The sequence below is a fragment of the Aspergillus aculeatus genome (genome assembly GCF_001890905.1).
Source record: "Aspergillus aculeatus ATCC 16872 unplaced genomic scaffold ASPACscaffold_1, whole genome shotgun sequence".
NCBI classification, from domain to species: domain Eukaryota; kingdom Fungi; phylum Ascomycota; class Eurotiomycetes; order Eurotiales; family Aspergillaceae; genus Aspergillus; species Aspergillus aculeatus.
The window spans coordinates 3,181,851-3,195,363 of NW_017962976.1; the positions used below are offsets into that span (position 1 = coordinate 3,181,851).

At 56.6% G+C, this 13,513-nt stretch overlaps 4 protein-coding genes across 4 annotated transcripts; 1 reads left to right on the forward strand and 3 right to left on the reverse strand.

Moving 5' to 3' along the window:
* Positions 1 to 614: 614 nt before the first annotated feature.
* On the reverse strand, positions 615 to 3,210 carry ASPACDRAFT_1852162 (putative dynactin Arp1 p62 subunit RO2). The gene is made up of 3 exons (XM_020197236.1): positions 3,036 to 3,210; positions 2,591 to 2,981; positions 615 to 2,542 (listed from the first exon to the last, which is right to left on the reverse strand). The coding sequence occupies exons 2-3, from the start codon at positions 2,938 to 2,940 to the stop codon at positions 802 to 804; spliced, it is 2,091 nt and encodes a 696-aa protein (XP_020061554.1). The 5' UTR covers positions 2,941 to 2,981; positions 3,036 to 3,210; the 3' UTR covers positions 615 to 801.
* A 97-nt stretch (positions 3,211 to 3,307) lies between these two features.
* On the forward strand, positions 3,308 to 4,772 carry ASPACDRAFT_1862241 (uncharacterized protein). Its single transcript, XM_020197794.1, has 2 exons — positions 3,308 to 3,628; positions 3,754 to 4,772. Exons 1-2 carry the CDS (start codon positions 3,374 to 3,376, stop codon positions 4,591 to 4,593), a joined length of 1,095 nt encoding a protein of 364 aa, XP_020061555.1. The 5' UTR covers positions 3,308 to 3,373; the 3' UTR covers positions 4,594 to 4,772.
* A 14-nt stretch (positions 4,773 to 4,786) lies between these two features.
* Positions 4,787 to 5,499, reverse strand: ASPACDRAFT_38788 (actin-related protein 2/3 complex subunit 5 family protein; the record flags this gene model as incomplete). Its single annotated transcript, XM_020200502.1, has 2 exons — positions 4,787 to 5,000; positions 5,138 to 5,499. The coding sequence occupies 2 exons, from the start codon at positions 5,497 to 5,499 to the stop codon at positions 4,787 to 4,789; spliced, it is 576 nt and encodes a 191-aa protein (XP_020061556.1).
* An 801-nt stretch (positions 5,500 to 6,300) lies between these two features.
* pmcB (putative calcium-translocating P-type ATPase(PMCA-type)) lies at positions 6,301 to 10,319 on the reverse strand (the record flags this gene model as incomplete). Its single annotated transcript, XM_020202247.1, has 5 exons — positions 6,301 to 8,495; positions 8,548 to 8,690; positions 8,744 to 9,174; positions 9,226 to 10,158; positions 10,251 to 10,319. 5 exons carry the CDS (start codon positions 10,317 to 10,319, stop codon positions 6,301 to 6,303), a joined length of 3,771 nt encoding a protein of 1,256 aa, XP_020061557.1.
* Between the last annotated feature and the right edge of the window lie 3,194 nt (positions 10,320 to 13,513).

A 13,513-nucleotide genomic window follows, 5' to 3' on the forward strand; every position in this document is an offset into this window, starting at 1 on the left:
CCCACCCCAACCCACTGCAATACATGCATACTTGATCTCTTGGTCTTCCCACCGGCACAGTACATCTACACCACGAACCCCAATCACACAGGGAAACCAATAGAATGGCAAAGCTGGTATATTCCCGGGTTCGAGTTCGGTTCAATCCTCCACCCCAACCCCAGGTCCGGCACCAACATCCGACCACTACTAGAGTTGGTCATCAGTGCGGGTCAAGCTATAGGGCAAGTACGGTAGACATGCATTTCCGGGCCACTCTGTGTGTGTGTGTGTGTGCTGTGCTCAGCTCTGTTTGTGGATATATACAGTACGATATTGAGATGTTCTCAATCCAGTTGGCTGGTTTCTTCAGTTCTCTCGGGTTTCTTCGAGTCCGTCGCGTTCTGGTCATGGACTGAGCGATTACTGATTGTTTTGGATGGCGTAGTGTGGGTGGATGTTTATTGCATTCATTTGTGATGCTAAGGTTTCTGGAGGGGGCATTGTTGTGTTTTGTGGTTGGGGGGTGTTAAGTGTACTGTACTGTACTTTAGGAGGAATTAGTTCACGGCGGGATATATTTCCAGGTGATTAGTGGATGTAGGTATGTTTGTACTGCACCCGGCTCAACAGCAACACTCCTACACAGGATGATAAATCCTCAAACAGATTTGCGTACTGAGCAGGAAGAAAAGGAAAAGTAATGTTAAGTATCTACTTCCTTACTCTTACTTCCAAGCCCAAGCGATGCTGAATCATCGGTAGTGTCTCATAGAAGATCTACCCGTCTACACCTGACTACCGACCTCCAGAGAAACAAAATCAACCCAAAACACTCGGATCAATCCTCCCCACCCCGAGCACCATCCAATACGCCAACTCCCTCTTGACCATCTCGCCCGCGGCACTGACGCCGGGCCGATCGATCTGGTTCTCCGAATCCCACTCCATGCGCACGAACACCGGGATCTCGAGGACATCCTCGTCTGGTTGGAGCTGCTGCTGCTGCAGCGGCAGCCTCTCCTCCTTCCCTGCCGCCTGGCCGGTCCAATCCGGTACCTGTCCACGAAAACTGCTGGTGTCGCTGTCGCTGTCGCTGTCATTGCCCATAGTTTTGCTATGTGGTGGACGCGGGCCCTGATTCCTGGATTGCAGGGTCACACCGCTGCTCCCGGACGGCAGTGTCCCCGGTACCACCTCCAGCACCACGGTCGTCCAGTTGCGGCCCTTGTCCCACACTTTGCCGGCCTCGGCGACCTTCTCGAACATCCCGAGGTGACCCCCGGGTGCGGCCGTGGTGGCTGTGGCGGGTGCGGCACCGGAGCGGGAGGAGCGTTGGTCGGCTGTTGCATTGCTGCCGGTACCACCACCTGCTGCAGCTGCACCAGCGGCAGTGGTATTGCCCTGCAGGGCCTCGTCCCACACGTCGCTGTTGGCGCCGATGTCGAACTGCGGACAGAGAATGGTGACCTTGGAGGCCACGCGGCCCGGGGTCACGGACGGGGTGGCCAGGGTGATGCGGACGGGGTCGAACATGTGATTCTTGAGGGTGAGCAATAGCTGGGTGGGTCGCAGGGGCGGGAGGGCGTCGAGGTTCATGCCGGGAGTATGGCTGCTGCTGCTGCCACCGCCGCTGCCGCTGGTCACACCCGCGGCGGGTGGCGGGACCAACGGCCGGAGGGTCGGTAACGGGATGTAGCTGAGGGCGATCAGACGGATGCGGAACCGGGTGGATTGTGGCTTCTGCTCGGGCTTGACGAGGATATGCTTGCACGACTTGCAGCGTTTGGCGCGTTTGGTGCGCAGCAGCGTGGCCAGCGGCAGGAGCTCCTCCACGAACCGCGCGTCCGGCGACTGGAAGACGCGCTGCTCGAGCGAGGCCAGTCCGTCCCAGCCGCACTCGTCCGCCACCATGCGCTGGATGAGGACGGCTTCCGCGTCGGCCGCCGGCGTCTTGAACCCCTCGCTCGCGGTCAGCGCCTCACGCATGACCGGCGGTTTCGTCTTGGGCTTCTTGCTGGCGCCACCGTAGAGGCTGCTGAGGCGGGACGAGGAGGTGTACAGGGACATGATGCGGTTCAGGGCCCCGGGGGAGGAGAAGCCCGCTCCGAAATCCACGCCGAGCGGATCGCTGGGCGAGGACGAGGTGGCCGAAATTTGGGTTTTGTAGAAGCTTTTGAGCGCGTGGAAGCGGGCGTCCGGGCTGAGGGGGCCGCTCGACTGGTCGGGCGAATCGTCGGGGCGTGCTTCGCCGGGCGCCGGGGGGAATTGCTCGTCGATGGAGGAGAAGGTGGACAGGGGCGACTTGAGGTCTGCGAATGTGCGCGACATCTGCCGCGAGCGGGAGGGGTTCGTGTCGGTCGCCGTCAGCTTGGCCAGCTGGGTGCGGATGTTGGTCGGTTTGTCGAACTTGATGCCGATGTCGAGCGTGGACCACATGCAGTAGCCGCACGACAACACCCAGGGGCCTTGTTGACTGGTGCCGCCGCGGACGACGTTCTCGAGGGTATTGACCGCCAGCGGTGCGGTGCAGGCCGGGCAATTGAAGCAATTGCGTGCACACCTTGCAGTCGTCAGTTCCTGGATCCGAAGAGGAAGTGGTCAGACATACCGATTCCCCTCACTCTTCACCATACTGCTCGGCGTCTCGAACAGGCAGTTCGGACAGTACCAGCACACGATCTCCTCGGTGATGCATCGCGGACATTTGATCTGGTGGCAGTCCTCGCAGTAGAGGAGGTGCTCCGGGGGATAGAGGGAGAAATTGGACCGAGGGGCGCGCGGATCGAAGGTCTGTTCGTCCTCGCTGTCGTCGAAGCGCGGCGGCGGTTTGGGCTGGTCGGGGTGATGGCTGCTGGCCTTCTGCGGGGACTCTCGCGAGCGGCGTTTCTTGGCCGGATTCGGAACGGGGGTGTTGGCGCAGGGACAGGAGATGTATGCGTAAGGGAAAGGACGCGACATGGTGGGAGTTTAGGAAGTTGGTCTATAGTAATGCTTGCATGCTATCTCATGGTCAGTTGGGAAGATGCGACAAGCGACGATTAGGGGAAGCATACTCATTCATACCTTAACGGGGAAATATTGCACGAACGAGTCAGAACGCTAGACTCAATCAGACGCTGCTATTCATAACCTGCTCATGATGTGGCTAAGATGCAGACAACACACAGGACAAAGTAGAATGAAAACAAAATGAAGGGGAAATGCCCGAGGCAGCGAAACAACAGAGAAAGAGGAGAGGAAAGGAAAGGAAAGGCAAAATGCGGAGGAGGGCCGATCTTCCGCCCCGACGTCACGTTCCGCCTCCGCCGTGACTTTTTTGCCCGCCTGGATGTTCCATCTTCCAACACCCCTTAGCCATCGCCCAATTCCTTGAAAAGAGAGCTGGGACATCATGTCTCTACACCAGTTGATCCGACCAGTGGTGCGATCGCGCATCTCCACCACCACAATTCCTGCCACAGCATCATCATGCCTCCCCCGGCGGCGCAACTACGCCATGCAAACGCCCGGCAACCCAGTGATGGAGATCTTCAACCGACGAGTCAAGCACCTACAAAAGGAGCGGGCGGCGCAGAACGTCGACGAGAGCCGAAAGACCGATTACCTCAAGGATGAAGTCGCCATACGATTATGTGAACGATTGCTGGTGGGCCTTCCTCCTCCCTGCCACAGAGCTACAAACAAGCCTCAGCCCAGTCCCCCGGCGCCACAGAGCTACACAGGCTTCAATGACCCTAAAACCCTCTAACATGAAAAAAAAAAATGAAATAGGACATCAAACGCACCTTCCCACAAGTCCTCGACCTCGGCGCAAACAGCTGCAACATCGCGCGAGCCCTGACCACCCCACTACCAGACGAGTCCTCCCCCACCGGCACCGCCGAACCGCTGGCCAACCGCATCTCGCACCTCACCTGCGTCGACACGAGCGCCGCCCTCCTGAACCGCGATATCGCCCTTCCCTTCAACTCCTCCCTCCCGATCACGCGCCAAGTCGTTCCAGACCTGGAAACCCTCCCCTACGCCGCGAACAGCTTCGACGCCGTCCTCTCCTCACTCAGCATCCACTGGATCAACGACCTACCCTCCCTCCTCGCGCAGGTCAACAAGATCCTCAAACCCGACGCGCCCTTCATCGCAGCCATGTTCGGCGGCGACACGCTCTTCGAGCTACGCACGTCGCTGCAGCTCGCGGACCTGGAGCGGCGGGGCGGGGTGAGTCCGCATGTTTCGCCGCTGGCGGACGTGCGGGATGTCGGGGGGTTGTTGAATAAAGCCGGGTTCAAGATGTTGACGGTCGATGTGGAGGATATCGTGGTGGAGTTTCCGGATACGTTTGCCCTGATGCGGGATCTGCAGGCGATGGGGGAGGGGAATGCGATCCTGCATCGGGAGATGGCGCCGTTGTCGCGCGAGGTGTTGTTGGCGAATGAGGCGATTTATCGGGCGTTGCATATGGAGGACGGGGCGAGGGGCGTGCCGGCGACGTTTCGGTTGATCTATATGATTGGGTGGAAGGAAGGGGAGGGCCAGGCGAAGCCGTTGGAGAGGGGGAGTGGGCAGTTGAATTTGAAGGATATCCTTGGGGGCGGGGATTTTGAGCAGAAGTGATGGGTCTTGTCTGCTAGCAGAAAATGAGGGAGTGTGTTGTATGATATAGTCCCAAACCCAAAAACAAAAAGAGGCGCACAATATATACGGTCAACTTGGCACTGACGATGAGACTATGAGGTGTATATAGCCTCATCGATCTCCCATTCTTACCGCAAAGTTATAAACACACATACAACAAGAAAAAAAAACACTAAACCGTCCTCCGATCCGTCATCACCCGTACAATCGACCCCGTTCCCACCAACTCCACCAACTTCTCATGCCAGCTCAACAGCACACTCATCTGCTGCCCGCCGCCCCCCTCGCCCAGATTGCGGCCCTGGATCTGCGAGAACCCCGTACTCTGCGGGGAGACCGATTTGCGGGGGGTTTGCGCGGAGACGGGGGAGGCCATGCCTTTGTAGCTGGACACGTAGAAGTAAACATGGTTAGCCAGACGATCTCGCCAATGTATCTTACCACCCAAGCCAGACGATCTCTCCAATGCATTTCAACACCCCAACCCCAATCCCCCCCCAGATAAGAAAGTTGGGACACGTACAGATACTTCATCAAACAATCCGCGCGCTCCGCCCCGCCGTCCTCGCCCGTGCACACCCCCTCCAGCACGCGGCTCATCTCCCCCTGCCGGATGCCCTGCAGCACCTCGGTCACGGCCGCCAGGTGCACCTCCTTGGCGCGCTCGTCACCGCCCAGGGGCGCCGTGTCCAGCACGTGCCGCAGCGCCGCCGCCGGGTCCCCGCCGCGCAGCAGCTGGCGCACCTCGCCGGCCACCGCGGCGGCGGCGCTCGAGGTTGTCGGGGCCGGCAGGGTGGCCGGCAGGAGCGTGTCCATTGGGAAGTTGATCGAGGCATCTGGGTCCAGGACGTCGATGTTGATTGTGCGGTAGTTGAGTTGGGACATTTTGGGTTCGATTTCGATTTCGGGGGTTGGTTTGGAGGGGTTGGTGGTGGTGGTGATAGTGGGGGTTCGGAGGTTATTTGAATTGGATCGGGTTGTTGATTTTGATGATGATATAGCTGAGGATAGTGGGATTGTCAGTGGAATTGGTTAGTCCTGGTAGTTGAGGGGCTAATGGATGGTCGTTGGTGGTGGGAGACAGGCAGAGCAGACAGGCATCGTCATTGCCCTGATGGGGTTCCGCGGGGAAAGGGAATTGGACACCGTGGTTGGGTCGTGGGGTGGGCAACAAACCTCAAATTGGCGTGGGGTAACTGGGTGACAAGATGCAAGCGCTGGTCGATCGTCAATGAGAAGCTGTAAAAGCCACTGCCACAAACAACAAAACAATAAACAGTGAGAGTGAGAGTGAGCTGGAGATGAGCGGATACGGAGAGTAGCAGGAGGGAGAGAGAGGAAAGGGAGGCGGGCACGGAAGTGGCGGTGCGGAGACCCCCGTCGGCCCTGACCGCCTGAGGCAGCCGCTTAGTTGGAGAACTATACAAAGTACACACTCCAAAGGTTCTATTGCTGAACTTGGTTCAGAGTATCAGTTTCCATTGCTGAATCTGGTCTAGGTATCATAGTTCTCTATTGTACAGTAGATGTTGTAGTTGTAGTAGCAACGCTAGAACGCTCAAGAAAGCCTCCCTCCCAAAAGTACAAGTACAAACACAAGCAAGCCACCCCTTTAAAAAAAACATAGCAAGGCAGGAGTAGAGGCACAGTCGAGTGGCTGCACTAGTCATTATTCCATAAAATTCATCAAGAGGTCGTGATGGTGATTGGAGGCACCGGGATCGTGGTAGATGGTGCCTCAGGAGTTGACTCTCGTTTGAGATCCTGCAACGACGTCCTGCCCGCCTCCTCGTCCGGCAGGGCCTCAGCCTCGGCCTCAGCAGTAGGATCCGCGTCCCGGCGCCGGAAGAAAACACGCTTCGTCGTCCGCGTGAGGGGCCGCACGGTGGATCTGACACCCGCGGCCAGCCATCCCATCGCCCGAGCGATGGGCTTCGTGACAAAGGTAATACAGCGCACGGCGAAGTTCAGCGCAATCTCGCAGGGTCTGTCGGGGATCAGGCGCAGCACCACCGCCCAAGGCAGACAGCCCAGAGCGCAGGCGATGCAGATCGCCCACTGCACCCCATTAAGCCGGGTGACACCGAAGGCCTCGCCGCCCACAAACACAATCATGATTTGCCCGCCGACCATGATGCAGTTGATCCCGAGGAACCAGTAGTTGCGGAACATGCCCTCGAAGATGTTGAGCTTGTTGTCGAGCCGTCGATTGTTGAACTCGTTGAAGATCTGCATCCAGACGAACGTGTTGAACACGATCGTGTCCAGGACCAGTTGAGGGTTCTTGCTGCCCAGCTGGGAGCCAATGATGTGCCTCCCCCCGAAGTACAGCATGAAGGTGATGGCGAGTTGATAGAGGGCCTGGCCCAGAATCATCTTCCACATGATCACGGTGAACAGAGACGCACTCTTCGGCACCGGCTTCCGATCGAGGATCTTCTCCGTCGGCGCATCGGTCGCCAAGGCGAGCGCTGCGAACGTGTCCATGATCAGGTTCACCCAGAGGAGCTGCACCGCATTCAGAACACTCTGGTTATCGCTGCTGGACAGCGAGGACACAAAAGTCAGAATGACGGCAGTAATGTTGACGGTGATCTGGAACTGAAGGAACTTGGCCACCGCATCGTTGACGGCACGACCCCAGGCGATCGCAGTGACAATTGATTTGAAGTTGTCGTCGAGCAGAACGATGGAACTAGCCTCCTTGGCGACTTCCGTGCCTGCAATGCCCATGGAAAACCCAACATCAGCTGTCCGCAGCGCCGGCCCGTCGTTTGTGCCGTCTCCAGTCACAGCGACGGTTTCGCCGAGTTTCTTGAGCCGGGCGACCAGGATCCGTTTATCCTCGGGCGACGAGCGTGCCAGCACCTGAAGGCGCGGGATCACTCGATCCATCTCGTCGTCGGACAGTTGCCGGAACTTGGGGCCTTCCATGACGATCCCCTCTTCAGTCTTGATGCCACACGAGGAAGCGATGGCGCTGGCAGTGACAAGATTGTCGCCAGTGACCATCTTGACTTGCACGCCGGCCGCATGACACTTGCGAATGGCAGCTGGAACCTCAGGCCGAAGGGGGTCCTGAATGCCAACCACCCCGACCCAGGTCATGTCCTGGAAGATATCATCAAACACTGCAGACTCGGGCTCGTCCTCCATGCGTCGGACGGCGTGGGGCGGCCAGCTCGGGAAATCGCGATACACCATGCCAATAGTCCGTAGCGACTGGCTGGCATACGATTCAACCAGTGCCAGCATCTCCTGCTTGTCGTGCTCGTGCAGTACGTCGATGCCGAGCCCGTCTTTGCTGGAATCCTTCTCAGTGATGTGGGTAGCGCACGCACCCGCCATGATCTCGGCGGCGCCTTTGACAAGCAGGCGATAGCCAACAGCGGGCTCGCGATAGACCACAGCCATGCACTTGCGCGCCGAATCGAAGGGGAAGAGCTGCACAATCTCCGCCGAAGCGCGTTCGAGCGTCACGTCCATGCCGAGATGGTCTTTAGCCAGTTGTAGCAATGCTACTTCGGTCTTGCTGCCGATGAACTGCTTCTGTCCGTCCTTCTCTTCCTCAAAGGCGGTGGAGTTCAGCGCAACGCTTTTAGTGACCAGGTCACGCAGCCTGCTGGAGCTCTGCTTGAAGAGCTCGGCGGCCGTAGAGCCTGGAGCGCCATCGTCCACATTCTGACTGAAACTCCTAGTGGCGAGCGTCCCGGCGACCACGGTCATCTTGTTCTGCGTGAGTGTTCCTGTCTTGTCCGAGCAGATGACGGTCGCGTTGCCCATGGTTTCACAGGCCCGGAGAACGCGGACTAGATTGTTCTCCTTGACCATGCGGGTGGTAGCGAAGGCGAGAGCGAGGGTTACCGCAAGTGGAAGACCCTCTGAGATACCGAATCAGTACGAGTTCCTGAGGTTTTGGACCGAGGTACTTACCGGGAATCGCGACGACAATAACCGTCACAGCCACAATAAGAATGTCGACAAACTCTTTGCCCTTGACGGCGGGGGAGCCGCTGTTGTGCGGGAGGTCCGCGACGAAGCGGAAGAACAAAGCAAAGAATAGAATGATCGCAGCGCTGACGCCGTTAGCCAACGAACACATCGTTAGCAAGGGGACCTTCGCTCTTACCCTGAGCCCAGCCAACCGATCCAGTTAGCAAGCTTGCCCAGTTTGACCTGCAGCGGAGTTTGATCGTCCGAGTCTTGCAAGGACAGCAGGATCCTGCCATAAGTCGAATAGGGCCCGACACTGGTCACAAGATACGTGCCCACTCCTTCGAGCACCTTGCTGCCAGAGATCAGGAACGGATCCAGTTTCTTCGTCGCCGTCCCGGCGGCGAGGTGTCGGCCGACTTCATATCCATCGGTCTTCTTCATCTGGTCCGATTCGCCGGTCGCGGAAGACTCGTCACATTTCACCCCGTGGCCCGAGATCAGCACCCCGTCCGCCGGGATGGAGTCGCCCGGCTCGAGGTGCAGGACATCTCCCACCGTGATGTCAAAGATGGAGACCATGGAGACCTTACCCGAGCGGACGGCTTTGACTTCTCGGTCGTTGTTCTGCCGCAGTCAGTCAAGAGTCAACAAGACAATACGAGTGCTGACACTTACTCTTTTGTTGAGTTTGGCAAACTGCCTCTCCTTCTGCCAGTCATTAGCGGCCGTCACAATCGTGACGATCAAGATCGCCACACAGATCGCCACGCCTTCGATCCAGTCCACGCCGCTCCCTTCGCTGGTCGTCTCGTAGATCCCAAGCGACAACGAGACGACGGCGGCGATGGTCAACAGGATGATGATCTTGTCGTTGTACGCACGCCAGAACAAGGTCAGAAAGCCCGTCGACTTGCGAGCGGGCAGTCGATTTTGGCTGAAGACGCGAATGCGGTCCTGGAACTGTGCATCCGAGCCCGGGGATGCCGTATGGCGAGCCGGTTCTGACGGCGGCTGCACTACTTGCTGCTCTTTGTCCCGCTGGTGGTGGTGGTGATGCTCATACTTCGTCGCGCCATACTCTGAAGAAGTCACCGCTGCTTCTTCAAAACTCACCGAACCGTCCAGCTCGGTCTCATCCACCGACAACCCCGAGGCCAGATCCGTGCGCAAGCCACGTTGCAGCCCGGCGAGCCCGCCCAGGGCCTGGAACGCCGCCAGCGACTTGGGGTTCTGCATCTTGTTGAGCTGGCCCGGCGAGAAAGCGAACTTGTTGTCTTCGACGACAAAGTCCCCCTCCGTGCGCGGATCCGGGTTGAGCGCCTCGGACAGCGAGACATCATCGTAGGCTGCCGCTGCTGTCGCCTTGGTCGGCACGGCAGTCAGCTCCGAGTTAGCTCGGGATCTCACGGCCGTGTCGGCGCTGGAGATGGTCGAGTTTGCGCGGGGCCGCAGCGTCTCGCCGTCCAGGGAATGAGACGTTCGGGGGGTGTTGCTGTGCTGCTGCTGCACCATGAGTCTGTCGGGGGACAGTGCTGCGCCGGCGGGGGCCATCTCGAATGGCGCGGATGGACTCAGGTGTTGTCCTGAGTCCGAGGAATGTGGACGTTGCTGCTGCTACCATCTCTATCAACATATACTCTCGATGATGATGATGACGATGAGGGGGATAAGCGGCAAGCTTGCCGCCGTTGACAACGTACCTCTCTATCTGAAACCCCGAATGGGTTTAGAAACTCCGCCTGACGATGTTCTTCGTCTGATGGCTGCATTAAAGTGATCGACACAGACTCTGATTTGACAGGGAAGGTAGTGAAGCATGCATCCAAAAAGAATCAGGGGAATGGGTGTATTCGGAAGAGATGGAGGTGTCTTGCGGGCTAATTGCCTAGAACTGGTTGTAGGGTCTGGTTTAGTTTCCTTTGTTGTAGTCAGAGAAATGGGGGCCAACGCCTGGGTATAAGAGTGGGAAATCGGTAGAAAGGCTGTGCTGCGAAAATGAATGTAATCAGAGAAAGGTGGTTCAGCACTGTGTGGGAGGAGGTACTTCTATGGAATAACTGGTCCAGATCCCCCCCGGGCATTGCTGAAGGCAATAGTCTCCGCCAAGGTACAATACAATAAGTACAGTTATGTCGTTGGGAGACGGATGAAAGCGCTGGAACGGGCCAAGGGAAGTCTAAACAACGGGAAGAGGGGCGCAGCAACAGAGCGATCCATAGGAAGTGGAGGTGGGGAGGGGGAGGGAAGGAGAGTGAATGAGGGGAGGGGGTATGACTACTAGTACTGGGTAGTATTGTTGAGAGATGATGATTGTGTCCGTAGAGGATTGAATGATGGATGAGGAGTCTCAGTCTCTCAGTCATTCTGCAGCTTTACACAGCCACGCTGCCGCCCTCCTATCACAACCCTTCTGGTGGAGGCAAACAATCCCTCTCGCGGCGGTTAATTCGATCAATTCCATGGCTACACCGATTCAATTTGCACTGGCACTTGACTTGGATTGTTAATCACAAATTATTGATTATTGGCGTTTCTTTTTTTTTTTCTTTTTCTTTTTTTCTGTCTTTTATCTCCTCACCTTTCAGCCGCTGACCTCTTTGCCTCCCTCCCATTGCGCCGTTCATTTGCCGCTTGAAGTACTCCGTATCTTGGAACAAGATCCAGTCAGGTGATTTCCTTCTCCCTCACTTCGACAGCGGGCTCAAAGAGTGGTTGATGATCTCATGCGATCATTGACTGGAAGTGCCTGACCGCCAGCCAGGCGCTTTCACGAGCCCAACTGCTCCATGCCAAGTGCAACCTACCAGAGATTCACCCCAGAGCAACCATCAGACCCCCACGCAATCCAGCTCAACCTTCGTATTGCTATCGATCGAGTCGCTCGGGGTAGTTTCTGTGCCACCGGCAACTAACCCTCCATTAGCGAGGTCCGTCTCCGCGACGTCCGCCTGAGCCTAGGTTGGCGGACTCGCTAGCCGGAGGCGAAGCAAGGGTTTTGCGACGACAGAAACCAAGATATGTGAGTTATGACTGGATGAAGTAGCCAAATGCCAATCATGGCGCGGTCTTATGTGACCGACATTAATCAAATATCGGAATAACCCCATGGATTCCGACGGAGATAAACTACAGCCTGGACCGGTCCAAGGGGGGGGGGGATGCTCGGTCAGAACTCTGACTTAGAGCATCCATGAGCTGTGCCGAGTTGCCAATAGCTGCTAGACCGTCAGTCGTTATCTACCAGGGAGCCACTTACGCCGAGACTCAATAGGACAAAGGAAGCTGTTGTTTTCTTGGCCTCCAAGCCGCATTTTTAAACCCTCCTGTGAAACTATGGGACTCGTCGCGTGCCCGTGTATGATTAAGATAAATGACATACGTCAGCCCAGGACCATGTCCGTGGAATCATGCAGAGATAGGAGACTGGCACATGGGTCAAAGCATTGCTCTTGTCTCATGCCTTCGCGGAATCGACTGAACTGGCCCAGGCGACTTTGACTGTGATGTGTCGTGTCTGATGGACACATGCTCGCCTTGCAGAATCTTCTCGCATGTCGGTTGGTGAGATAATGAGGCTAAGGCCCTGAGGGAATAACTTCAGCGAAAGGATCACCAGAGCTGTGGGTTCCACATAGTGATAGCACTGCCCCAAGGTATGTCGAACATGGTTTCTCAAGCTCGGTACTTGTGTGGCTAACCCAGGGTGCCAGACATAGGCTGCTGCCCGAGGCTTGCCTCATCAAAGTCCATAGACATGAAGGGCGCCCCTGTCTCTGATCAGTGGCTGATGGTCGACTCTGGTGACACGCATCTAGCACCTTGCAACAACTTGGGGACGACTTCGACGTGACTCGTTCCAATGAGCTGGAGACTCCATCCAGGCTGAGCATAAAGATGCCAGACATGGCCGGTCCTTAGTCACGGTGAGACACACACCAGGGTGGCTGTGCGGATTGCATTGGCCTGCTGTACCAGGCAGAGGATCAAGACAAAGTCGGCCGAGGCTCACTTCTAAGTAAGGGAAGTTGGACACTGAAAGTTTCGTTGAGACGCGCTGAAGCATGATACCACTGTGTGCATTTCCACACTACCCATTCCAACAAACATGTGAAACACCTTTGGCCTTGCTTGTGGCTTGGTGTGTATCAAGTTGCAGCGTTACACTGATCGAAGAGTAACTTATTGCTTTATTGAGCCATGAACTGGCTGTCGTGGAGAGCAAAAGGAAACCATAGTCGAGCAACACTTAAACCCTTAGGTTTGTGTTTCTTTTTCTGCAAGGGCATATGCAAACGGTACCTGGAGTGTAGGATAGCAAGACAACTGTGCAAGGTGCATGGGGACGAGGACGGGGTCTCTGCCAGAGACTTAAACACTGCTGAGCTGAATGGGCAACAGCCACCTTGACGAGTCAGGAACATCCAGTCAACTGGTCAGGCCACCGCGATCGCGAAGTGCGGTCCGATCAAACTCCGCAATTCGAACCCGCTCGAAGGCCAGGCAGAAATAATGAACAAACTATGACGAGGATTCACAAGCATAACCCATGGTGAAATGAACAAATCAGCAGTACCGATCGGGGCCAGCCGACAAAACGAAGCACGTCAGTTGTCAATCTTATCCGCCGGGGTGGTCCGCCACCGGAAGCGGAAATCAAATTCCAGCAGGTCCAGTCCTGCAGAAAGGCGGGAACCGTTGAAGCATAAAAAAATATGCCGAGGCCCATTCGCCCAAGTGCCCAAGTGATATCATTATACTCGTGGGAAGGGGAAGTGGATAGAAGTGTGTGTGTGCGAGTGGATCCTTGACAACTTTTTCAGGAAGCTCTGCTCCGTCCCCTTCCCCTGATTGATCTGCCCTTCGGCTTAGAAATACAAAATGTTATAATATGGGTTGCTTAACAATGTTCTAATTATTGGGGGTAAACCCACCTTACTATAAGTCTTTTTTTCCTCCGCAGTAC

What these genes read in the sequence shown, in the direction of transcription:
- ASPACDRAFT_1852162 (XM_020197236.1), bottom strand. Translation starts at nt 2,940, where the DNA reads ATGTCGCGTCCTTTCCCTTACGCATACATCTCCTGTCCCTGCGCCAAC. An exon ending in GTGAAGAGTGAGGGGAATCG is followed by an intron (nt 2,543 to 2,590) that starts GTATGTCTGACC and finishes GACGACTGCAAG; the next exon opens with GTGTGCACGCAATTGCTTCA.
- ASPACDRAFT_1862241 (XM_020197794.1), top strand. Translation starts at nt 3,374, where the DNA reads ATGTCTCTACACCAGTTGATCCGACCAGTGGTGCGATCGCGCATCTCC. An exon ending in GATTATGTGAACGATTGCTG is followed by an intron (nt 3,629 to 3,753) that starts GTGGGCCTTCCT and finishes AAAATGAAATAG; the next exon opens with GACATCAAACGCACCTTCCC.